Source organism: Leuciscus leuciscus, assembly GCF_965113295.1.
Source record: "Leuciscus leuciscus genome assembly, chromosome: 24".
NCBI lineage: Eukaryota > Metazoa > Chordata > Actinopteri > Cypriniformes > Leuciscidae > Leuciscus > Leuciscus leuciscus.
The window spans coordinates 27,908,588-27,934,138 of record NC_138723.1 but is presented as its reverse complement, the minus strand read 5'-3'; the positions used below and the strand labels follow the sequence as shown (position 1 = coordinate 27,934,138).

The 25,551-nt window shown below is 39.5% G+C and overlaps 3 protein-coding genes and 1 long non-coding RNA gene across 7 annotated transcripts in view; 2 read left to right on the top strand and 2 right to left on the bottom strand.

Moving 5' to 3' along the window:
* The window catches only part of clip1b (CAP-GLY domain containing linker protein 1b), a 27,852-nt gene extending 21,339 nt beyond the window's left edge, over nucleotides 1–6,513 (bottom strand). The window contains exons 1-8 of the mRNA XM_082158106.1: nucleotides 6,097–6,513; nucleotides 4,535–4,701; nucleotides 3,974–4,461; nucleotides 3,766–3,890; nucleotides 1,799–2,000; nucleotides 1,520–1,717; nucleotides 1,136–1,239; nucleotides 956–1,016 (exon numbers count right to left, since the gene is read on the bottom strand). Of these exons, the coding sequence (XP_082014232.1) occupies nucleotides 956–1,016; nucleotides 1,136–1,239; nucleotides 1,520–1,717; nucleotides 1,799–2,000; nucleotides 3,766–3,890; nucleotides 3,974–4,461; nucleotides 4,535–4,622 (1,266 nt within the window). The 5' untranslated portion in view covers nucleotides 4,623–4,701; nucleotides 6,097–6,513. The remainder of the gene's footprint in view (nucleotides 1–955; nucleotides 1,017–1,135; nucleotides 1,240–1,519; nucleotides 1,718–1,798; nucleotides 2,001–3,765; nucleotides 3,891–3,973; nucleotides 4,462–4,534; nucleotides 4,702–6,096) is intronic.
* A 3,932-nt stretch (nucleotides 6,514–10,445) lies between these two features.
* Nucleotides 10,446–17,807, top strand: LOC309489564 (piggyBac transposable element-derived protein 4-like). Of its 3 annotated transcripts, XM_082158385.1 has the most exons (4): nucleotides 10,448–10,565; nucleotides 10,969–11,052; nucleotides 14,844–16,611; nucleotides 16,895–17,807. In XM_082158385.1, the coding sequence occupies exons 3-4, from the start codon at nucleotides 14,863–14,865 to the stop codon at nucleotides 17,411–17,413; spliced, it is 2,268 nt and encodes a 755-aa protein (XP_082014511.1). In that variant the 5' UTR covers nucleotides 10,448–10,565; nucleotides 10,969–11,052; nucleotides 14,844–14,862; the 3' UTR covers nucleotides 17,414–17,807. The 3 variants fall into 3 exon arrangements, with proteins under 3 accessions (XP_082014510.1, XP_082014512.1, XP_082014511.1); XM_082158384.1 differs by having other exon boundaries at nucleotides 10,446–11,052; XM_082158386.1 differs by having other exon boundaries at nucleotides 10,446–11,052; nucleotides 16,899–17,199.
* A 531-nt stretch (nucleotides 17,808–18,338) lies between these two features.
* On the bottom strand, nucleotides 18,339–20,219 carry LOC309489356. Its single transcript, XR_014202390.1, has 2 exons — nucleotides 19,576–20,219; nucleotides 18,339–18,902 (listed from the first exon to the last, which is right to left on the bottom strand). It is a non-coding gene; the product is annotated as an uncharacterized lncRNA (long non-coding RNA).
* On the top strand, nucleotides 18,343–24,957 carry LOC309489311 (piggyBac transposable element-derived protein 4-like). 2 transcript variants are annotated; one of them, XM_082158046.1, is made up of 3 exons: nucleotides 18,343–18,686; nucleotides 22,387–23,977; nucleotides 24,261–24,957. In XM_082158046.1, exons 2-3 carry the CDS (start codon nucleotides 22,508–22,510, stop codon nucleotides 24,777–24,779), a joined length of 1,989 nt encoding a protein of 662 aa, XP_082014172.1. In that variant the 5' UTR covers nucleotides 18,343–18,686; nucleotides 22,387–22,507; the 3' UTR covers nucleotides 24,780–24,957. The 2 variants fall into 2 exon arrangements, with proteins under 2 accessions (XP_082014172.1, XP_082014171.1); XM_082158045.1 differs by having other exon boundaries at nucleotides 18,344–18,686; nucleotides 22,462–23,977.
* Nucleotides 24,958–25,551: the final 594 nt, after the last annotated feature.

Here is a 25,551-nt window from a genome sequence, read left to right as displayed (position 1 = left end):
GAGCAGGCCGATGAAAGAGAGATGGAGGGTGTCAATAATAAAAGAATGCATGAAGGAATGAACGTTTGAAAGTGATAAAAGATGAATAGAGAAGAATGCAGTGATGAAAGAGTGAATGAATGAACAAATAAAGAGAATAAGGTGAATAAAGCATCAAAGAGTCAATGCTATAACAGCCACAAAGTGATGCACTGTTTTGATTTGTTTTGTTGTTTTTTAAAGAAACTTCTCCAATAGGATTTTTGAAGAACTTGTCAATGAATGTTCCTCATTTGATCATGAGATCAAATCAATCTATCTATCTATCTATCTATCTATCTATAGTGTTAGTCAAAGTCTATCTATCTATCTATCTATCTATTCTATCTATCTATATATCCATCAATAGTTTTAGTCAAAACAAGTCAATCTATCTATCTATCTATCTATCTATATATCCATCTATCTATAGTTTTAGTCAGTCTATCTATCTATCTATAGTTTTAGTCAAAACAAGTCTATCTATCTATCTATCTATCCATCTATCTATAGTTTTAGTCAAAACAAGTCTATCTATCTATCTATCTATCTATCTATCTATCTATCTATAGTTTTAGTCAAAACAAGTCTATCATTGTAGTCACAACAATTTTATCTATCTATCTATCTATCTATCTATCTATCTATCTATCTATCGATAGTTGTAGTCACATCAAGTCTATCAATCAATCAATCAATCAATCATCTATCAATCTATCTATCTAGACTATTATCTGTCTGTCTATCTATCATCTCTTTAAAACAATATTTATTTTTCTGATATCTACTTATCTCCAGTGAATTTGTTTTGTTAAAAGTGTAATCGATACTGATTATTTGTGCATGAACACAGACTGATCTGTGACAGGGGACTACGCTGATTCCGGCCATATTCGGTTTCTCTCGATGTTAACGTATATGGATAGGGTCACTTTACCTCTAGGTCACCTTTGGTAATACAAGCTTCCTCTACACGGAACTGCAGGTCCTCCACTTTTCTGTGGGATAAAAAGTACACTTCAAGCCCTCAAAGGTTTCTTAACACATTCACATGAACTTGCATGTTCTTTTGCAATAATCACGCAATATAAAAGGTATTTTTTAAGATCAAGATTACCTTTTTTCCTCTTCCAGTTGATTCATCAGCTCCACTTTATCTCGGTCTGCCGTCTCCACAAGTCTCCGCAACTGGTCCAACTTGGCTTCCATCTCGTTGGAGTACTTCAAAAACACATGCAAAGTTTTAAGATTCAGAACACCATGCAACACATGTGCATCTAAAGGTGGTGATACACGGGGCAACTTTTTGAGCAATGTTGCCGTCAACAGGCAACCAGGTGAGACACAGGGCCCACGACCAATCTAAAATATCCAGATAGAAACTTGTTGCCCATTCTCAATGGGAAAGTGCCCAAGCAACATTGCCCAGAAATATTGCTCAAAACGTTGCCCAGTGTATCATCACCTTTAGAGTCTGGTTTAATATCCCAAAACCACCCACCTGTTCCTGGCCTTGTCTGAGCAGTGCCAGCTCTTGCTGCACCTCTCCAGCATGGCTTGTGGCTCGTGCCACTTCCGTCCTCTCCAGGTCCCGCTCAGCCAGGAGCTGCTCGATGTGCTGCTGCTTCTCCTTCAGGGCCTCCTGTAGGGCCGTGGTGCCTGAGATCTTCCGTGCGTACCGTGCAGACGTCTCTGTGAGCTGAAAGATTATTGACAGGTATTATTTCTAATAACATATGGAGAAGAACATATACCGTGAGTGAAAGGAGCAGGACTGTACCAGGCCCGCTCGGCTGGGTTTGCCTCCTACTGAGGAGGTGACAGAGCTGAGGGAGCTGACGGAAGATGCGCTGGGGCTGTTCTTCAGGGTCGACCTGCGCCTGGAGGTTTTGGACTTGGCAGTAGTGGTGGACGGGAATCCGATGCGTGTGACTTTGTGCGTAGGAGCGAATAGTCCATACTTTGGGAGGCACTGAAAATACCTGTGAGAGTGAAGCATAAAAATAGATAAATATTCCCTAATCAAGATGTGCCGAGCTGATAGACTCATATCCAAACAAAGTGCTGTAATAAAATCTAAGGGTGCTTTAACTTAGTATTAGTTCAGGGTGTGCACACTTATGCAGTTAGTTATTCCAATTTTTATTTAGATTTTTTTTTTTCTATGAAAACTATCACTTTGGTTTTCAGTGGCATTGAATAGGTTGTGATTTTTACATTAAATATGCAAAAGTTTTGATATGAGTTGTCATTGTTTAATTTTTCCATCACGTGTGTAGACTTTTTATATGCACTGTACTTACAATACACTTCCCATAGACAGTTCAACTAGAGTAACCTGAGGTTAAAACCAACATGACACAGCATTAACAACTCGTTTTACTTCTGTAATATAATATTTCAGAGCGAAACAGGACACTTTTTATTATAGAGGGAATGCACGTGATGTCACTGTCTGGAGTGACTGAGGTTATGCCCACTGAGAGGCAAAAAGACTGAGTGCCAGCATTGGTTTTCAGCGATAATGCCGCGAAAAACACACAAAACACATCTAAAACAGGAAAAAGCTTTGAGACTGACTGTACAAATAGATTTGACAAGAAATCTGAAGTATATTTTTAAAGAATGCCAAAAGCTACAGAAAAGAGAAGCAAATGGATCGCTGGAATTCACAGAAATTCACACATTGAATGTGTTTCTGTAGTCATGAGATTTAACCGACCCCTACTGTTGGTATGTTCCACTAGTGTTTGGCGGGAAGATATCATATACAAAGGAGTGAGAATAGTTGAGCCAGGAGAGACGGGCCAAGGGCCAGAGCTTGTACAGTCAAATGCTGTAAGATGCGAGTCCTCATTGTCAGAGGTTTGTTCCTCGAGGCTAGATTTGATGCCGTGTTTTGCTGCTTTTATTTATGTTTTGTACCGTCTATTTCGAGCATGTTTTGATGACTTGTTTTGGTTATTTTGAACTTTATTTGGGATCACGTGTGCGGAGACAGCTGTCCTAATAAATTCACCTGGACATTAATGATCTTCTACTTTGTACTTAAGTTATTCCATCTCTTCCCGGGCCTATCGGCAAACAAATTTACGCAACAACTACGCAAAGGGTAGCCGTGTACAAACAGCCCTCTGACAACAAGCCATGGCGGCTTTCCTTCATCAGGCGGCTAGTTTTAACGTCATCCCGACAGGACGATATGTAACATTGATATAAGTCTACACCCAGATTTAGACCTTCCTATATTGTATTATAAACAGCATTCACAGGCAAATTTGCTTTTTGTATTTCCCCGGCGTCGAAATCAGGCATATATAAGTCAGGAAGCATGATTCCTGGCTGCATGTCAATATCCATGGATCACTGGATCTTTGGTAGTTGTAAGGAACACTATCGAGTCCAACCTTTAGTTTAAACTGATAATCGTTTGTTTTACTCGAGTTTTCCCTATTAGATCCAGTCATGCAGCAGGATGAAACCACTCCGGCTGCTCAATTGGGAACTGAACATGAAAAGTGAAGCTATATGACATACTGTACAGTTGGGGGGAAAAAAACAAGTAATCTCACATGCCTCTTCTATGGCTTCTCAACTATGTCTCAAAACTCTAGTTTCTCAAGAACGTGCTAAGATTCAGCCAGATAAGCAAAAACCTTAAAGATCTGTTTTATAAATGTGTTTTAAAACAGAACATCCTGTTCTCACGGGTTGACCTTGTGTAATTTTGACAAATTGTGGCCTTACCTTGCACCAGCCACTGCCCCATCATTCTTGCCAAGAGGCTCGTCCAGCTCAACGCCACACCATTCACCTTTCGCGAAGTCAGTTTCGCCCAGGAAACGCACAACACCTGCCTTGGATCCTGCAACCTAAGGATAGCAAGCAAAACATTCCCTCAAACTTCCCTCAATGAGCCACTAAAGTGTGAAGACAGACCAGATATGGGCCTTACCAGCACACGATCACCCAGCTTCATGTCCCGCTGTAACTTCTTGGCCGAATCCGTCTCAGACAGATTGGAAGCAGACTCGCTGGTGGCCCTGGTAAGGTTTGATGAGGTCTTGGTGGTTGCACTAATGGTCTGAGTGACAGGAGCAGGATCTTTGGCAGGGGAGGCGGACGACTTGTTGGCGGGAGTCTGCGTGCCATTGGTCTCACGCTCTGCCACGGGAGTACGAGAGAGTTTGGAGGGCCGAGTAAATATGCCACGTAAGTCCACGCACTGGAAGTAGCGCACTCCAGCCACAGAGCCATCGTTCTTCCCGATGGGCTCGTCTAAAACTATTCCTGCCCACTGGCCCGGTGCAAACTGAGTCCCTCCGATGAACTGCACACAACCCGGTTTATTTCCGTTGACCCAAACACGTTCGCCAACAGAGAAATCTGACGGCGCATCTTGGTCGGTATTGGAGGTCGGAGATGTTACAGCCTTGGCACCAGCTGCAGTCAGCAAAAATAAAGGCACATCATGCCTGAATCAGTGCATTTAAAATGTAACCCATAGGTTACTCACCTGAGGTGGGCGAGGTTTTGGTTGGCGCCGAAGCTGGTTTACCAATCTTGGTTGGTGGTTTGAGACCACTTGGCTTCCCCGTACTCATATTCCCTGCTTTATGCACACATGTGCTATTCCTGCAGGGCCTGGAAAAACGTCAACCCTCCTTGACCAGATAGGATTCCCTGACAGAAGAAATGTTAATATAAGTAAAGCATGCAATTTGTTTTTAATTGTTTTATTGTGTGATGATAAACCCCTAAAAAAACTCAAAAAGTACCAGAGTCCACCTTAAATTTAAAGTCATAATGAAACAGAAATAGCAAGTGTAACAGTTTTTCAAAAAAGAAAAAAGGTGGCTAAAATTTAAGCAGACTAAATGATTGGAGAAGTCCTGCGTATGTCAACAGAGAGGAAATTACGATTAAATTAAGAGGTCAAAAAGAAAATGAAACGTATGTACAGATAAATTGTTCACAATTAGATCTATAACACGCATTTAGAAAATAAGTACGGTGAATTTTCATTTCATGCCGACTTTCATTTCCGGCACAACCATTTTTAACATGAATGTGTAAAAGGCTTACAGTGTCAGCCAACAGAAAAAGACAATAGGGAAGAAAAGACTAGAGAAACTTCTGTTTCATGCCAACTTTAATACATGACATGGTAAAAAACATTATTATTTATCAAAGTGGAATACATGGCATTACTATGGTACTTTTTTTAGTGACTCTTGGGGGGAAAATAAATATATTAATTCTTATATTTTTTATTATTAACAATTATCAAATAACAAACTATGGTACTTTGGTGGGAACTGTTGTAACCATGGCAACCATGGCTATTTGTGTCGGTTAAGTACAGTTAAGCCTGACTACAAAATCATTTATACTTAACGTTACGCTAATCCACAAAATGACACATAATAAAACTTAACGCTAACACAACTATCCTAAAAAAAAGTGCCACGGTACTATTGACAGTATCAAGTCTTTGTGTACATATACCATGGTATTACCCTCTGAAAATAACTCTACCATGGTAATACCACAGCACGTATAGTGACAAAAACCATATCACAATTGTTTAGCAGCTACTCTATCTATCATTGAATAATAAACCACTGGTTATTAATTTCGTTTAAGGAGGAGTAAAATTAAGTTATCTACACTTTTGCTTCTGGTTATTAACTAAATATTTGAAATAATAATAATGTATGGCACTTAATGCAATCAGCGAATTCGATCAATTTGGACTGGATTGTTAAAATAACAAAATATTGTTATTGTTTATTATTCTAACATTATTCTAACGACCTAACGACAACTAGCCAAACGATAACTGTCAAAAAAAATAATCAAAAACGATCCTAGAATTTCACATAATATCCCAAATATATGAAAGTCGGTTTTTAGTCACAAATTCCGTATATTTCTGTTTCTACGTGGCTATGACTTCACATCATAACAAACTGTTTGCTAGCCGACATTAGCCAGATGAGCTAATCCTCTAAATGCAACACACATGAGCTCAATATAATGAGATTTAGAGAGAATAAAGTGATCATATTCTCTTACCTGGACCGTTTTAATGTCAAGCATGCCTTCGTGATAAGAGAAATAAAGGGATTTCTTGTTTGTCTGGATGATGATCTCACACTGATGATGATGATGGGTGAGGCAATTCAACACAAAGCTGCACCCAAACACTTTACAGTGACTTTTGACACGACATCCGTATAATGTAAATTAGCAGGATATAGAGTTATTAAAATGAGCCGCATCAGATAAAGTGTGGAAAAATGGAATTATGAAACGATGCATGAGGATTTTTGTTGCAGAAATTTTTTGATTTTAAAACACTTGAAATGTCTTGCTGGGGGGAAACAGAAAAATTAGCTGACCTACAACAATAAAAATGAATAGATTTGAGCCCGAATTGTGTGATATAATTTCAGAAATAATTTAAGGGGAGGAAGTATTTTTTTTATTGAATGAATGTGGTCAAAACGTGTCAGTGGTCTGTGGCGGCCACTAGTGGTCTAATCTGAATATTGACAAAATGTTTAAACAAAAAACATGAACATAAAATGTAACCATTTTTGCCTTGTCTTTTTTTAATTTTTTCACTTAATTTCCTGCATTTCCAATAACGTTTTAAATGACATAAATGTCACCTTTTTGCTATTCTAACACAAGAGTGCAAAAATGAACAATAATAATTGAATAGCTAGTAAATTGATACCAGATGCATTTCAACCAATGTTTAGAAACCAGTTGAACTTAAAGTCCCCATGAAATTGTAAGGGTGGATTTCCTGCAGTGGTTCAAGATGCAAGACAGCCGAATGACTAAAGAAACGTTATTAGCAAGATGGTAGAAAACTTCACATTTCTTGTCTATTCCACCCACTGCCACTTATACCAACAACGGAAATAAGTGCAGTTACAATTGCTTAATATTTGTGGGACAGCGTTGCTATTGAGAGTGACATTGTATTGCAATATGTAGCACTTCAAAGTCAATACCAATTCAAAACTAGTTAGCACATTAGTTGTAATTGAAAAGTTTAATGACAAAATATGGTTATGGTTACACTTAAAATAGTTACAAAATAGATTGTATGAGATGATGATAACTTATACCATTAATCTTACCCAGCATGTAAAATGTTACCTGAGAGAGAGAGAGAGAGAGAGAGAGAGAGAGAGAGAGAGAGAGAGAGAGAGAGAGAGAGAGAGGAGGCAAAAGGAAGAATAAGAAAAGAGCCCCAAGAAAGGGACCCAGAGAAGAAGAGAGCCAGAACAATTAAAAGAGACAGAGCAACAGTTTTAATCTTTTAATCTAATTTATCCTTTCCTAGACCACGTGACTAAAACCCAAATGTGAGACATTCAAACTGACCAATCAGATAATTACACTTCCCCCACTGTACTAAAGGTGTGACAATTCATTGACCCCCAAAGTAAACATGTTGGCCAACAGGCCTAGATCACAATCAGAAACCTCTGTGCCTTTAGGAACTCCAAATGGTCATTGTGGTAGGAAGAGAAACAGTAAAGAAATATCTTGTATTATTTTCAATCCTAAAAAATCAAAACTTACGTTTTTTGGCTTTTAGTATGAATAGTCTTACTGTTGTGTTTTAGCTAGTGTGCTCCAAAACAACGACAAAATTTACATTTAGACTACATAAGAATTCAAAACATACAGTGTCTCACTTCCGCCAATATATGGATCAAATATTTTGATGACATCGCTCTACACTTCAGTTTCTCATCAGATTTTCTGTCCAATCAAATGCTCTCTAGAATCTGAAGCTCCGCCCCCTACATTATAAATTAAATTGACGCTGAAGCTGCGGCTGAAATCGGTCATTTGTTCACTCTATTACTATTTTCTATAACGATTCAGTGTAAATATACTTTCCTTTTAGGCAAATGAAGTCTGGTTTTACGTTAGTATCACGCGAAACCGCCGCACCTCGCACAGTCTGCTCTGGTCCAGAGATACGATAGCACAGAGCGGATCATATGTGAGTCGGCACCAGAAAACGTATCGGACCGATATGGAGGAGAATAGGAGGAGAAACAGTTAGACATTAGGAGGAAACTGCGGCTTTATCGAGCTGGCTCACGCCAAGCTGTGATATAAGGGTGGTTCTTCAACTACGGGCACTTTTGGCCTTGTGAACTTGAGGTAAAAAAAAGTGTTCAAATCAAAATTGTCACAGTCTAACAGTTAAATATAACTAGTCTAGTTTAATGATCCATAAGAGAACGCACTTACATTATAAGACAAATTGGTGTTTTTTGACATATTTTCCGATCCGCACTGAACAAATGTCATTTCCATCACATGTAAATATTTGATTATTATTTAAAATTATTATGATATACATAATTTCTTAACAGTGTAAGAGCACTTTCACACATAGTTTTACCAATTTATACCTATATTGCAATTACCATAGATTTGTGGATTAAGTAAATTAATTGTCATGAGGCCCAAACACAAAGCTTACATCCACCACAACCTGAAATATAATATTGCATTGGTTAGATACATTTCAGAAAAATAACTACTTGTGTTATTACATTAAGTGGAACATTATCCCATAAACTATGCAGACATTTTTAATGAGTGATTCGAATTTTGTACATATTTTCTAAAAAGTTATGAGGTGGTGGAAATGACTGGGTGTTGTGGAAATGACAATGAATGGACGTCCATGTAGAATAACAGAAAACATTTATTTGAAACCCATTTAACAAATCATTATCCATTAGTCTGTTTGGTTCCATAACCAGATGAACAGTTACAGTCTTACTGTAAACAACTTTAACCACAAATAGTCATAAAAAAATGTAAGTTACGCATAAATTGTAATTGTAACATTCTAATTGTAATAAAACTTTATTAAAAAGATAAGTTATTATCTAATAATAATAAAATATTCATATGCAGCCACTCAATCTATGAATTGCACCTTGTAAGCATAAATGTCATTTCCACCTCACCTTTGTCATTTCCACCCAAGAAGGTAATGTGGTGGAAATGACGGTGGTGGAAATGACAATCCTACAGTATTTTGTAAAAAAATCCAAGCTAGTATTACAGATTAGCTATGAATTGGTAGTTAGCATTGCATGCATGCAAAATACATCTATTTGTGTTAAAAAATCAATGTATTTACAAACTCATTTATTGTTACGCCATGTTTGGAAAGGACATACAATAAAAATATTTTCATTTCAAGCAACATTTACCTTGAGTTTTCTTCTCCAAGTTGCTGAATAAATTTAAAATCTCCTCCATGTCAGACATGTGCTGTGATGTCATTGTTCATCTCCATAGAAACTATCCAAACAATCTTTCAAAAAAACTTTTTAAAGGGACATTACAGTGTTGTGGTGGAAATTACGGCAATACTGTGGGACAACTACATTTTGTATATAAAATCACATTAATAGTTGTCTGACCTTAAATACCTCAATTATGTTTTGATTCTTTTACTGATACTTTATTCAGTCATATTAAAAAAAAATAGATAAATATTTTTTTTTCACTTCTTTTTCATTATTGAAGATCAGAAGTCTGGGTGTGGGACAAGCACAAAACAGCAATATTTGCATGTATAATGATGTTTAAAAAGGTAAAAAATCATCGTAGACTACCGGTAAAAAGTTCCTAAAGTACTTTCATTGTAAATTTAACTATGAAAGTGTTAATTTTTCAAAATTAAATGTTTTTTATAAAATATGATCAAAGGACATGAAAGTGCCCGTAGTCTAAGAATTGCCCATAAATTAAACGTTATTGGCTATTTTTAAAAAGGGGAGGAGCTGTGAGACATTCCCCGCCCTGTCTTCCTGTTTCAGTGAAATTTACGTCAACACATTGAATAATGCTGCGAGTTTCAAGGCATTTTAGTGGGTGTGAGTATGGCAAACATGTTGCAGAGATAAAATAGGATTACAGCTGTCATTGATTTTTGCAATTAATTATATCTTTATTTTTGCAGTTCTTTACTTTATTTATTTTTCTCTCAATACTTTTCCCCCCTTTGCAATTCTTTCATTTTGTGTTTTTTTTTTTTTTTTGCTCAGTACTTTATTTTTGTTTTGCAAAACTTTATTTTCTTTTGCAATACTTTATTCTTTTGCAAAACTATGTGGCATTATAATGACACCATAGCCTTAAGCAAGTGGTGCTCACTGCAGAGTCAAATAACCTCCAGCTCCACCTCTCTTGACTTGCATAGGTGGTGTTATCGCCACCAGTGTTGCCAAGTGGGCTTCCTTTACAGTGTACACTGTTGCCGTGGGTTGCTCTTTTAATATAAATTAGCCTGGTTGTGTTACCTGGCAACCCTGATCGCCACATTATTATTACCTCAGTTTTAGGCCACTCCTACTGTATTCTGAACCTGCAAGCTGAACCTATGGACTCCGCAACGCATGCAGATATCTTCCTCAACATTAATTAAAACATTATCAAGTAGTTATTTGCATGCATAGATAGATGCATAAGTGTTTTCATTATTGGTAAGAGAATCCAATATTAATCCGGGGGGGGAAACAGTCCATGATGCTCTTTATTGCAAATTTCCAGCTAGATTGCAATATTGTCGTCTGAATTTTAACTAATTCCTTCATTGAACATTCGGGAAGCATCGACAATTTTATTCAGATATGATTCCGTTGTGTGCAACATCTGCATGACTGTACATGTGCATCACCAGAGGGCGCGTGCACTGGGCATGAGGACAGCTCTACTGCTCCATTACTTTGCCAATAATATGGTCATATCTCTCATTTCTGCACCCCTGAGCTCAAGGAAGCAGTATTATTGCAGATATTACAGTAATCTGCACATGGACTTTTCCGTCTGAATGTTATATTAGCCGCTGGTGTTCGTGCTAATCTTATGCATCTGTTCCTCATGCAGATTCTGTTTCTGAAATACACGGGAATAACAGGAAGGATTCCATTAAGGATTTGTGTGCAATCCAAAACATCTCGTGTAGATAAGGTAAGATGCACACAAAGCTTGATTCGAATTAAAGCCATAAAAGCCTCACCGATGTTTATTGTTTATCATCGTTTATTTATTTATTTCATTTATTTTTCATCGTATTGACAGTATTTGACATTATTTTACACACACAAAGAAGAATACATTTGATATTAGGGGCAAAGATATAATGTGAATGGATTGATCTTTTCACATCCCAGCTGCTGCCATTTTGTTTATGTTTCACCCACATCTACAATGAAGAACACAGAAAAAAGAAAACGAAAAAAAAATGATTGGGCGACGCTATAGCACAGAGCTTTTTTCATATTTTTCAACATCAACATTTTAATTCAGATTAACTTCACTGTCATGGCTTTAGAGAATGTTGCCAAAGGAATAATAAACGTATATGTAGCCACACACAGCAATAAAAACATGCATTCACAAAATGCAACAAATAGCTAAATTAATTCAGAGAACAATGAGTTAATCAGTTAAGGACATTTTAAAATTATTTGATTAAAATCCCAAAACCACTAAAACAACGTTATATATTTTGTTGATTTATGTATTTTACATTATCCCAAATGTTTCCAACAATGTTTAAATCCAGAGAAATAAGCTATTTTTAAAGGGTAACTAAACCCCTGGTCAGAGCCTGACTCCACCCCCTGGAAATATTTGAAAAATGCTGGAAAAGTGGGCAGACCCCAGCGGAGATAGAGGGGACGAACCGATGGCGGGGCTGAGCAGGGGGGGCGTGCACCTGAGACCCGCAGTGACGGATTAATTGACAGCTGCTTTCAGACTCTAAAATGGAGAGTGACTCACAGGGTCTCAAGACGACGTAAAGTACATGCATCTGATGAGTTTTATCGAGTTGATGTCAATAGCGCATGTAGGCATATTCATATTTTGCCTCTATGTGAAAAAATCCAGCAAAATGCGCCGGCGATTTTGTCGACCCCAGAGGATTAACTTTAGCCTAATCATAAACTGTGATTAAAATATATATGATCACTGACATCAAGACGCCGCTGCGGTGGTGGAGTCCAGGCAGGAGGAGCAGCGTTTGGCACTGTGTCGCTTTTCAGCGCGAGCTGGGTGGAGAAGAAGCCCATTTCCACCTCTATTGCGTTGGAGAAGCAATCCCGTGTAAAATGCAGGTTGCACACTTGAGCTCTAGGCGGGAACTCGCGGTCTTCCAGGCCAAGTGCATGCAACCACTGGCGCCTAATTTCCAAGTCTGCTGGAAAGCTATGCAGTCCAGCAGTGCTGTTGCAACCAGCAACACTACACCTACGTACCCTCCTGACCACTGTACTAAATACAGATAAATCTACGCTAACTTGAAGCTATCCTAACTGATGCAATACTATGCGTGGTAGCTCGTACAAAGGACGTGGTGAGCTGTAACCTGCTTACGTCACGCAGTAACGCAAACATTCAGTAGGAAAATTCAACTGCAGTAGCCACCGTTCAACCTGAAGAGGGCAGCACTTAGTCGTTTTTACACCATATATTGTAGAATTAAAACACTTTATACCCAAATGTCAAAAAAGTTACTCGAATCAATGAACGGCACTAATAAAGCCCCATTCTTACAGATCATTAACTAAAAAAAGTTGGTTTAGGGTTGAGTTACCCTTTAAGCAGCGTAACGTTCCGTGTCATTGCGTCATTTGAAGGGAATCGACTCGTTGACGACACAGCTTGTCACTTATTGGCTTAGAACAATGGTGATGTTGTCACTGCTCCGAAATTGAATACTAGTTCCCAACTATAGTATGCGAAAAACAATACACCAAAAGAGCAGAATGTCCGATACATCGTATTGGAAAAACAGTAGGTGAAAAGTACCCGGATGAACTACTATTTCCGCAGAGATTCTGAAGTGCGCATTTGATGGACACTTTACTATCCCATGAGGCCACGGGAGGGTATTTATAAATGCAAGTGAAGCGACACAACTGATGTGGGTAGATCACATGACCGTAACAACATGGTGGATGTAGTACGTTTCATTCATACTACCCATATTCATACTATAGAGCGTACTATTTTTAACGGTCGCAAAGTCATTTCAAATTCAAATGTAGTACCTACTCAGTACGCCATTTCGGATGGCGTTTGTTGTATTTGTTTGGGGCCGTTCACACAGAATGTTTTTTCCCATAGACTGTAAAAAAATATGGACGTGGGGGGGGTCTATGGGATTGACTCTCTTTTGCAGCCCGTCTCTAGCGGCCAGTTGATGAATTGCAGTTTAAGTCACTTCTGTTTTGGTTTCAAGAGAGAGCCTAGCCTAGAAATCTAGATGCACCCTAGCGGCAGCAAAATGTATTTTGCAGCCAGGGTAGTCTAGCAACTCTCCGTTGACTTTCGTGCTGGAAAAACCTAAATTGGGTCAGGCCAATCACGTCGTGTATAGAGTAGGCGGGGCGGGCTTAACATAATGACGACAGAGTTGCGACGGTTCCCTGCTACTTGAAAACAAAGAAGAGCTGCTGCTGGAGAATAGTCTTTAGAATCGGCTTTGGCGGCGGCTCTGGAGGACTTGGAGTTAAGTTTTTCTTTGAGAAAAGAGCAAAGAACGGCACTTAAGTCATTCTTAAAAAGGAAGATGTGTTCGTACTTTTGCCGGCCAGATTCAAAAGTTGAATCTATCAACTGACGTTAGCTCCGCTGTTGGGAAAACGCTCTGGTTGGTTGAAGCGCTGTCCTATTGCGTGCAGAGGGAATTTGAAAGACAGCCGTTTATCCCGCCCCTCGGATTGAGCCGTGTCTATGGTGAGTTGCCAGACCTAACATCTTGATGTAGGTCTGGCTTGCCAGGCTAGAGAGAGACAGGAATGTTGCCGCTTGGTTTTTCCATTCCACTGCGCTACTTTTCCATTGTTTTTCTATATAAGCATGCACTAGAAGGACGTGTATGACCATTGTGCTCGCATCTTTTGCAGCGTCTTGCGCATGTCATGGCATTCTAAAAACGTGGCGCTCAAGTTAAAATAAGTTTAACTTTTAAAAAACGCATCTCTAGACCTTGCGCTCTTTTTTGTTCCACTGACCTGCTTCTTTTAACTCTGATCCTATTGATTAATTTGGAATGAGTTAAGATTGTTCAAACTCCAACAGTGAACAGTTCAAATCTAAGCACACTGACAGACTATGCCTTTGATCTGCTTTAAAGCCCCCATTCTTGCAACATCTTCTGATCGACTGCATGGCCTTAAACCTTTAAACATCATGCTTTTGAAAACTACTTTCTGACTAGGCTTTTTCAAGCCAACTTCAAAAAATGTCTTGACAAACTTTATCCAGTTTTTTTATTAATTATGCATGAACACTCCTTGCAATCTAACAGTGACATCTGTATAGAATATAGAAAATACAGATTTTGTTAAGATATTTGACAATAATTACTTGTTCATTAATCATTCTTTATGTAAAAGCAGTAGTATTTTAAAAACCATCCATTTTATTGGAATAAAAAATAAATAAATTGTAGTCAAGGTTATTTGACTACTTCAGTGAGGACATTTCAAAGGCTTCAATTGTTTTCAGAGCCGGCAAATAACACATCTCTTATCCTTATCCTTATGCCTAAACCCTAAACACACAAACCTTTGCACATCACTAGCTTTGAAGAAAAGTGTCATCTTTTAATTTTAATAGTAAAGACACCAAATTGTTCTTCCAAAGTGTTTTTCAACATGTTTCACTGTTTTAGTATTAGAGCACATTTGATCCTAACAAGTATTACAAATTGAATTATAAATGTGGCTTCCCTTGGACCTTGCTTGCAGTTCATTCTGTAGCTGAATAATGAAGAGACGGTTTAATGTTGTGGAGTCCCTGGTTCGTTTATTTGAATCCAGAGAAGAGGAAAGAAACATGACCCTACATACAAGTGATGGAAGCATAGAAGAGGAAAGATATGCAACCCCACATACAAGTGATGGAAGCATAGAAGAGGAAAGATATGCAACCCCACATACAAGTGATGGATGCATGGAAGAGGAAAGAGATGCGACCCTACATACAAGTGATGGATGCATGGAAGAGGAAAGAGATGCGACCCTACATTCAAGTGATGGATCCATGGAAGAGGAAAGAGACGCGACCCTACATTCAAGTGATGGATGCGTGGAAGAGGAAAGAGACGCGACCCTACATTCAAGTGATGGATGCATGGAAGAGGAAAGATATACAACCCTACATACAAGTGATGGATACGTGGAAGAGGAAAGAGACGCGACCCTACATTCAAGTGATGGATGCATGGAAGAGGAAAGATATGCAACCCTACATACAAGTGATGGATGGATAGAAGAGGAAAGATACCTGGAAGGAGAAGCTGAGCCAGAGGAGGAGCTCTTCGATCAAACTTCTGAAACAGAGGACAATACAGAATTCGACCCAGACTACCACTCTACTGATGGAGAAGAGGAAGAGGAACAGGAACAGGAAGAGGACCCTCCTGAGGCGGATGCCGCTTACCAGTCCAAAAACGGGAACATATTGTGGACTTCAACAACTCCTTCAGAGAGACGAGGGAGAATACCAACTCATCGTGTCATCAAAATGACCCCTGGACCAACCAAGTTAGCATGTTCCAATGCCAAAGACATAATATCAACATTTGAATTGTTTTTCCCAAATAACATTAAAAAGATTTTGATTGAAATGTCCAATTTAGAGGGGAAACGTGTTTTTGGTAAAGCCTGGAAAAGCCTGGACTGGACGGACATACAGGCCTATTTCGGTCTGTTGATTCTGGCAGGCGTGTATCGATCCCACCATGAGGCTTTGAGTAGCTTATGGGGCAGTGTGTCGGGCAGGGCAATTTTTCGTGCTACCATGCCTTTGAAAACTTTTTCCTTCATGTCAAGGATCTTCTGCTTTTATAGAAAGGATGCAGGGTCTGGCCGAAAGAAAGATGACAAGCTGGCACCAATAAGGGACATCTGGGAAAAATGGGTCGAACGTCTGCCGCTCTTGTACAATCCAGGCCCGAGCGTCACTGTGGACGAGTGCTTGGTCCCTTTCAGAGGTCGCTGTCCTTTCAAACAATACATGCCGAGTAAACCAAGCAAGTATGGAATTAAAATCTGGGCGGCTTGCGATGCCAGCTCGAGCTACGCATGGAACATGCAGATCTACACAGGCAAAGCTGCCGACAGGAAGCCAGAAAAGAACCAGGGAATGCGTGTGGTCTTGGACATGACATCCGGTCTCCAGGGACACACCATCACATGTGACAACTTTTTCACCTCGTATGCCCTCGGCGAGGAGCTGCTCCAAAGAAAAATGACCATGATCGGAACAGTCAGATCAAACAAGCCTGAGCTCCCTCCTGCGCTCCTGTCAGTCAAAAACAGAGCCCGATTCTCGTCCATGTTCGCCTTCACAGAGACACACGCTCTTGTGTCCTACTGTCCCAGAAAAAACAAAAATGTGCTTTTGATGAGCACATTACATAGAGATGCCGCAATAAGCAGCCAAGACCACAAGAAGCCGGAAATAATCCTAGACTACAACAAGACCAAAGGTGGAGTTGACACCCTTGACCAGGTATTTTACTTTGCATTATTTATACGTTATTGGCATGAAATGAAAATCAACCCTATCCATTTTCTAAAAGCATATTATAGATCTTATTGTGAAAAATTCATCTGTGCATATGTTTTCTTTGTCAACATTCTGTTACACCTGGATGTACATAATAGAGTTGAAAAGATCTGTTACTACTTCCATCTTATCACGACTTTTAGGGCAAGTGGCATGTATGAAGTGACCTGAATTGTCAGCTGATGACTAAAGCTTTTGTGTTTTTTGCTTGTCATTTAACTTCCAGCTAGTTGGCACATACACCTGCCAAAGAAAGACAATGCGTTGGCCAATGGTTATCTTCTTTAACATGTTGGATGTCTCCGCCTACAATTCATTTGTGCTCTGGACCGAAATGGATCCTATGTGGAACAAACAGAAGTGCTTCAAAAGGCGACTCTTTCTGGAAGAGCTAGGTGAAGCTCTGGTGACTCCGTTCATGATAAGACGGCAAGGCATTCCCCGCACGCCAGCCTCTCAGAATATGATAAAGGAAGCACAAGCATTCTCTCAAGTAAATGAAGCCTCCCCCGGAAAGGCTCTGTACCACAAAGTGATGGAAGCACGCGCCTGCTCTGTTAAAGTTCAAAAAAACAGCCCCTCGCCAGTCTCAACCCCCTCTAAGAGGAAAAGATGTCAGGTCTGTGAATCAAAGTTGAGCAAAAAAACCAACATGACGTGCAATAAGTGTAACATGTACATTTGCAAGTCACACGCTGTCATAACTACTTACTGCTACCCATGCAACAAGAGAAAGAAGGTTTAAACAGGATTTGTCACTGCTTATGTGTTGTTGTTTTTACTCAGTTTTTATGACAAATTCTTTTCTTGCTATTCTCTTTAGTAATGTTTTTGCTAATCTTCTGATTATTAACCCCTTTTTCTCTAGATTTTTATTAGTTTACTTCATTAGAGTTACTGAATGTTGATGTTTTAAATAAATGATATGACAAAATAGTGTGTACGTCTTTTCATTCATTGTATCACTATTTTGTAACTATTTGTGGCATCACTGCAAAAACTGACACTTCAAAACAAGTGAATATAAACATGATAAATTTAAGAGTAGTAGTTTCAAAGTATATCATATAAGTATATTTCCAAATTCAAAACTTGTGTCTAGAAATGGAGTTTGTGAGAACATTTGGCCCCAGAGAACAGGCAACATGCATCAACTGCAGATCAAAACAATTATTTCATTTTATTTGAAAATTAATGGTGTAATTTAAGAGGTAAGTTAAGTCTAAATACCATAGAACTTTAAAAAGAAATGAACTAGTTAAGTGATATTACTTAAAATTTTACTTGGGAAATGTAAAAAAAAAAAAAAACCTAGGATGGGATGTTTGTTTTTTATTAACTTACTTGCTGGAATTTTTATACATGTGTGTTGCAACCAATGTTTCTGATGATAGTAACCAGTTTGATAGTAAACTTCAGGTACATTTGCACTGGTTTGATTGTGTTTTTAGGCCACTACTGTATTCTGAATCTGCAACCTGTGGCTTTCGCATGCAGATATATTCCTCAACAATAATTAAAAGATGATCAAGTAGTTATTTGGATGCATAAGTGTTTTCATTACTATTGTGTAAGGGAATCCATTATTAACCGCCCAATTTATATCGGGGGAAAAACAGTCCATGATGCTCTTGCGAAGTTCCAGCTAGATTACAACATTGTCGTCTGAAAATTGAACATTCGGGAAGCATCGAACATATTCTTCAGATGTGATTCCGTTGTGTGTAACATCTGCATGACTGTGCATGTGCATCACCAGAGGGCGCGTGCTTCTGCTCCATTACAGTGTTAATAAAATGGTCATAGCTACACTTTCTGCACCCCTGGACTCAAGGACACAGTATTCTTGCAGATATTACAGTAATCAGCACATGGACGTTTCCGTCTGAATGCAGCGCTGGTGTTCGTGCTAATCTCATCTGTTCCTCACGCAGAGTCTGCTTCTGATATACACGGGAATAACAGGAAGGATTCCATAAAGGATTTGTGTGCAATCCAAAACATCTCGTGTAGATAAGGTAAGATGCACACAAAGTTTGCTTTGAATTCCAGTCACAAAAAAGCCTCACAGATATGTAATCTTCATGGCGTTATTTACATTTTTCAAATGTCATGTTTTTTTTACACAAAAGTGCAAAGATATCGTGCTGGATTTGTTCACATTCCAGCTGCTGCCATTTTGTTTACTGTTTTAACCCCCCCGGTTCTGTTCGGTCATTTTAAGCACATTTCAACTTTAACCATTTGAGCCAGGGGGGTAATCGAGCTCTCGATTTTCGTACCACCCCCGGCGGCCGCCATTGGCTAACAAGCCTTCACCTGCTGTTAGCATCCCATTGACTCCCATTCATTTTGGCGTCACTTTGACAGCGAATAACTTTATATCTGAGGCGTTTAAAGACTCCATTTGTCCATTATTTATTTCTAAAGAAACACGACAATGTATAAAATGCTCCATTACCTTGTATCTTACGTTATGGCCCCGTAGAAGCAGTTTTTGTAAAAACAGGCTAACGATTGCGTCATAACCACGCGACTCTCTGGAAATTACCGTAGAGACAGGAGGAGAAGCTCGCAGTCAATCGGGGGGACGTGGAGGCATAAAGTCCGATAAAGTCAAGGGAGAAGCCCATAGAGAATCGTAAAGTTTATCCTGCTCCTAGCTCATGGACAGCTCCAACTCACGCTCTCCGTCTCTGCAAGTTTCGGAAGGGAATGATTCAGATTTCTCTTGGCACAGCTACTAGAAGACTTACAACTGTCAGACAGGCTGCTCACGTCACATCCACGTCGTCAAGCTCAGTTTGAGTCTGCGCAGTTCGCTCGGCAATCAGGAAATGAGTGCTTCTAATTTGCTTCACTTTTCTCCGTTGAAACCTATGGGGTCGCTGTGTCCAGTTTATATACTGTCTATGATTTGAGCACACTAAACATGGACTAGATTCGTTAAGTCTAAGTGGTTAAATAAAAAGGCAAAATTTGACCGACTATTGTTAATACATCGGACTACAAAACAGAGCAATTATTAAATACATTGTCAAATCAAATCAACTAATCAATCAGGCACAATGCAGAACAGACCAAAAAAAATGAATGATGCTATAACACATAACATTATTGTTGTCGTTGCTTTAATTTGTCAACAAACAAAAAAACGTATTTATTCAAGTGGTGTTCACTGCACAGCCATATGACATCCAGCTCCACCTCTCTGGACGTCATGGTTTGAGGGATAATAGGCTTGTTGGCAAGGGGGGTAATCTTTCAGAAAAAACTGAAGCTTCCCCGGGGGCCGCCATTGATTAGCAGACCATCACCTGCTGTTAGCATTCCATTGACTCCCATTCATTTTGGCGTCACTTTGACAGCGAATAACTTTACATCTGAGGCGTTTAAAGACTCCATTTGTCCATTATTTATTTCTAAAGAAACACAAAAATGTATTAAAGGCTTCATTACCTTGTATCTTAAGTTATGGCCCCGTAGAAGCAGTTTTTGTCAAAATAGGCTAACGATTGAATAAGAATAAAACTTAGAATAAGTTTCTCCTGCTCCTAGCTCATGGACACCTCCTACTCACACTCTCCGTCTCTGCAAGTTTCGGAAGGGAATGATTCAGATTTCTCTCGGCACAGCTACTAGAAGACAGACGCGTTGTCCACGTCACATCTACGTCGTCAAGCTCAGTTTGAGTCTGCGCAGCACAGTACGGTCAGCCATCAGGAAGTGAGTGCTTCTAATTGACTTCACTTTTCTCCGTTGAATCCAATGGGGCCACTGTGTCCATTTCTTTTACTGTCTATGCTTGTTCGACTTGAACCTTGAATCCCGCTGCTATATACAAAGTAAGATTAAATTAAATTGTATATTGTTTACGTAAATTGTATATTCTATAGCTAATATTTAAAATCTTAAGTTACGTCAATAGCAGAGGAGAAAGACTCATCTCTTCACCACACCGGTTCAAGTCGAATAAGCCTATAGACCTTATGTAGCTCCGCCCCTTTTCAGCGCTGCGCTCGTTGTCTTTTGACTTCCGGTCTGTATTTTCACAGCGATCTTACGTATTTATGAATGAACGGCTCGTTTTAAAATCTTCCCGGTCTACTGACATTTGTTAAGACATCTGCTTTAAACATTACAATCCTCATGTATCCCCACTTTCGTTAACTTTACATTAAGTAAATCCACTTCTAAAGCGAATTACTCCTGGACAGTAATGCCATAGAAATATACAGAGCGACCGCAAAAACGGAAGTTCAAAGACAATATTCAAAAGATGGCTGCGCCCTCGTTTCTCTGGCGCATAAGGTCTATAGTTATGGTGGGGTTAGGGTGTGGTTAGACCTTCTAGCTCCACCCATTACACCCAAATTACATCCAGATAGGGGGAGCTGGACTTAACACTCCACCCATAGCTCTGCAGTGAGCAGCCTCTCGATTTATTGGGCATAAATTAGGAGTAGAACAGTGTTGCCAAAGCAATATATATATATATATATATATATATATATATATATATATATATATATATATATAAATACACACACAATGCCAAATGTGGGTGGATTTCAACTGCGTGTAACACAGTCACTCTCTACTAGCCACTTTGACGGGCTGAATTTTGTATATGATGTATATGTACATTTTTCAATTGTATTCTTTTAAAAAGGCATCTGAAATAATAAACTAAGTGCAATGTAGTGTTGTCAAAAAAAAAAAAAAAATCGAGACATCAATACTAAAATATCTGAAATGATTCCAATACTCATTTTCCGCAGAATAGAGACACGATACCAGTGCGCTTTCTCTCTCTCTCATCCCCGCCTCCCCTTCATTTGCTCCGGATGAATATTAGTGGTATTACAGGGCATGGGAATGCACGCATTGTGTATAATTTTACTCATTCCTGCAGATTTTGTGTTCACAACCAAAGTTTGCGCACAAAAAGCCGCCTCTCAGTAATAAATTGAGTTCCTTTTCGCCGCTTATTGCGCATGTGGTGTTTGCGGATTAGATGCACTATTTGTCATATTCATTGATATCTGCAAGAAATGTTGTGCTCGCTAGCAAAACCTTTGCAATCCCCCAAGAAACTTTGCGTTCGCTCGCATAAAAATGAGCGAACACAAAGTTTCTCGGGGGAACACAAAACATTTGTGAGAGAATGCAAAAACAATGAGTTATTTTTCCTCCCATCTCATATTTTTTTCACCACCATGTCCCTTTAGGGGCTCCGTCTCTTTTGAGCTCTTTGCGAACGAATGCAAAGTTTCTCGGGGGAATGCAGAACATTTGCGAAAGAACGCAAAAGCATTGACATCGTTTTTCATCCATCTCATATTTTTTTGCTTCACCATGTCCCTTTAGGGGCTCCGTACTCTCGCTGTCATATTTTGATGGGTTTTCAAGGGTTCCGCCAGTAGTGGGCACTCATGCAACGTAAATAATAGCGTACATCTTAGTGAACGAGATGGAGGGAAGTTAGCGAGGGAAGGGCATTAAAAAAAACTGGACTTAAACGCAGCCTAAGAGTGAACCGGGCCTGATGGGGCGAGGCCGTAATGATATATCCTAGCCTTAACCATCACACAAACCTATTCACATCACTAGCTTTAAAAATAAGCATTTTCTGTCCCATTTAAGAGCTTATAATTTGAATAAGGACACACAATAAAATGTACTCCCAATGTGGTTTTAATACATGTTTTACTGTAGTATTACAGGACATTTTACCCCAACAAGTATAACAACTAAGGTTATAAATGTGGCTTCCTTGGACCTTACTTGCAGTTCTTTCTGAAGCTGCACAAGAGACGGTTTAAGAGGAAGAGACGGCATGGAGAGTCGGTTTAATATTGCGGAGGTCTTGGTCGAATTACTTGATTCTAGTGAAGAGGAAACAGATGCGATACTACCTATGACAAGTGATGGATGGATGAAAGAGGAAAGAGATGCAACCCTACATTCAAGTGATGGATCCATGGAAGAGGAAAGCGACGCGACCCTACATTCAAGTGATGGATGCATGGAAGAGGAAAGCGATGCAACCCTACATTCAAGTGATGGATGGATGGAAGAGGAAAGATACCTGGAAGGAGAAGCTGAGCCAGAGGAGGAACTCTTCGATCAAGCTTCTGAAACAGAGGACAATACAGAATTCGACCCAGACTACCACTCTACTGATGGAGAAGATGAAGAGGAAGAGGACCCTCCTGAGGTGGATGCCGCTTACCAGTCCAAAAACGGGGACATATTGTGGACTTCAACAACTCCTTCAGAGAGACGAGGGAGAATACCAACTCAACGTGTCATCAAAATGACCCCTGGACCAACCAAGTTAGCATGTTCCAATGCCAAAGACCTAATATCAACATTTGAATTGTTTTTCCCAAATAACATTAAAAAGATTTTGATTGAAATGTCCAATTTAGAGGGGAAACGTGTGTTTGGTAAAGCCTGGAAAAGCCTGGACTGGACGGACATACAGGCCTATTTCGGTCTGTTGATTCTGGCAGGCGTGTATCGATCCCACCATGAGGCTTTGAGTAGCTTATGGAGCAGTGTGTCGGGCAGGGCAATTTTTCGTGCTACCATGTCTATGCAAACTTTTTCCATTATGTCAAGGATCTTCTGCTTTTATAGAAGGGTTGCAGGGTCTGGCCGAAAGAAAGATGACAAGCTGGCACCAGTAAGGGACGTCTGGGAAAAATGGGTCCAACGCCTGCCGCTCTTGTACAATCCAGGCCCGAGCGTCACTGTGGACGAGTGCTTGGTCCCTTTCAGAGGTCGCTGTCCTTTCAAACAATACATGCCGAGTAAACCAAGCAAGTATGGAATTAAAATCTGGGCGGCTTGCGATGCCAGCTCGAGCTACGCATGGAACATGCAGATCTACACAGGCAAAGCTGCCGACAGGAAGCCAGAAAAGAACCAGGGAATGCGTGTGGTCTTGGACATGACATCCGGTCTCCAGGGACACACCATCACATGTGACAACTTTTTCACCTCGTATGCCCTCGGCGAGGAGCTGCTCCAAAGAAAAATGACCATGATCGGAACAGTCAGATCAAACAAGCCTGAGCTCCCTCCTGCGCTCCTGTCAGTCAAAAACAGAGCCCGATTCTCGTCCATGTTCGCCTTCACAGAGACACACGCTCTTGTGTCCTACTGTCCCAGAAAAAACAAAAATGTGCTTTTGATGAGCACATTACATAGAGATGCCGCAATAAGCAGCCAAGACCACAAGAAGCCGGAAATAATCCTAGACTACAACAAGACCAAAGGTGGAGTTGACACCCTTGACAAGGTATTTTACTTTGCATTATTTATACGTTATTGGCATGAAATGAAAATCAACCCTATCTATTTTCTAAAAGCATATTATAGATCTTATTGTGAACAATTCATCTGTGCATATGTTTTCTCTGTCAAAATTTTGTTACACCTGGATGTACATAATAGAGTTGAAAAGATCTGTTACTACTTCCATCTTATCATGACTTTTAGGGCAAGTGGCATGAATGAAGTGACCTGAATTGTTAGCTGATGACTAAAGCTTTTGTGTTTTTTGCTTGTCATTTAACTTCCAGCTAGTTGGCACATACACCTGCAGAAGAAAGACCAATGGTTGGCCAATGGTTATCTTCTTTAACATGTTGGATGTCTCCGCCTGCAATTCATTTGTGCTCTGGACCGAAATAGATCCTACATGGAACAAACAGAAGTGCTTCAAAAGGCGACTCTTTCTGGAAGAGCTAGGTGAAGCTCTGGTGACTCCGTTCATGACAAGACGGCAAGGCATTCCCCGCACGCCAGCCTCTCAGAATATGATAAAGGAAGCACAAGCATTCTCTCAAGTAAATGAAGCCTCCCCCGGAAAGGCTCTGTACCACAAAGTGATGGAAGCACGCGCCTGCTCTGTTAAAGTTCAAAAAAACAGCCCCTCGCCAGTCTCAACCCCCTCTAAGAGGAAAAGATGTCAGGTCTGTGAATCAAAGTTGGGCAAAAAAACCAACATGACGTGCAATAAGTGTAACATGTACATTTGCAAGTCACACGCTGTCATAACTACTTACTGCTACCCATGCAACAAGAGAAAGAAGGTTTAAACAGGATTTGTCACTGCTTATGTGTTGTTGTTTTTACTCAGTTTTTATGACAAATTCTTTTCTTGCTATTCTCTTTAGTAATGTTTTTGCTAATCTTCTGATTATTAACCCCTTTTTCTCTAGATTTTTATTAGTTTACTTAGAGTTACTGAATGTTGATGTTTTAAATAAATGACATTGATACAGGGCTCTCAAGTTTTACCAAAAGCTCGGAGTGAGATCACATGCGGTTAGGGGAGGAGCCCTAATGGAGCCCCGCCCCCATATGTCCCCGCCCCCCAATTTTACCCATTGTTCATAATTAACCAGCCCAAATTGAAATTATAACAATTGGTAAATCTGATAAATGACAGAGCAATTCATCACATCAAATATACTCTTTAATGTTATATTTCAAAATGACAAATAAGTTATACAAAAATTACAAAAATATAACAAATTGCTCCAAACAGTTTGGAAAAACAAATCTTTTTGCATTTTGAATGTGTCTAGTCAAAATGGTATAATTATTTATTGTGTGGTGCATGGGACATTGTGAACAAATGACATATTAGAGTATTATTAAGGTGTGTGTGTGTGTGTGTGTGTGTACACAAGAGTACACACTCCAGCTTATGAAATGTGTTTTGTGTTTGAAAAATACAAATGCAATGGCAATGATTAATGTATGTTTTGACAGGATATAAAATATTACCCAGAGCACTCTGCTTTAATACATGTAGCCTTAATGTAACTAGAAAGACTATTAATACAGTATAATATATAATTTAAA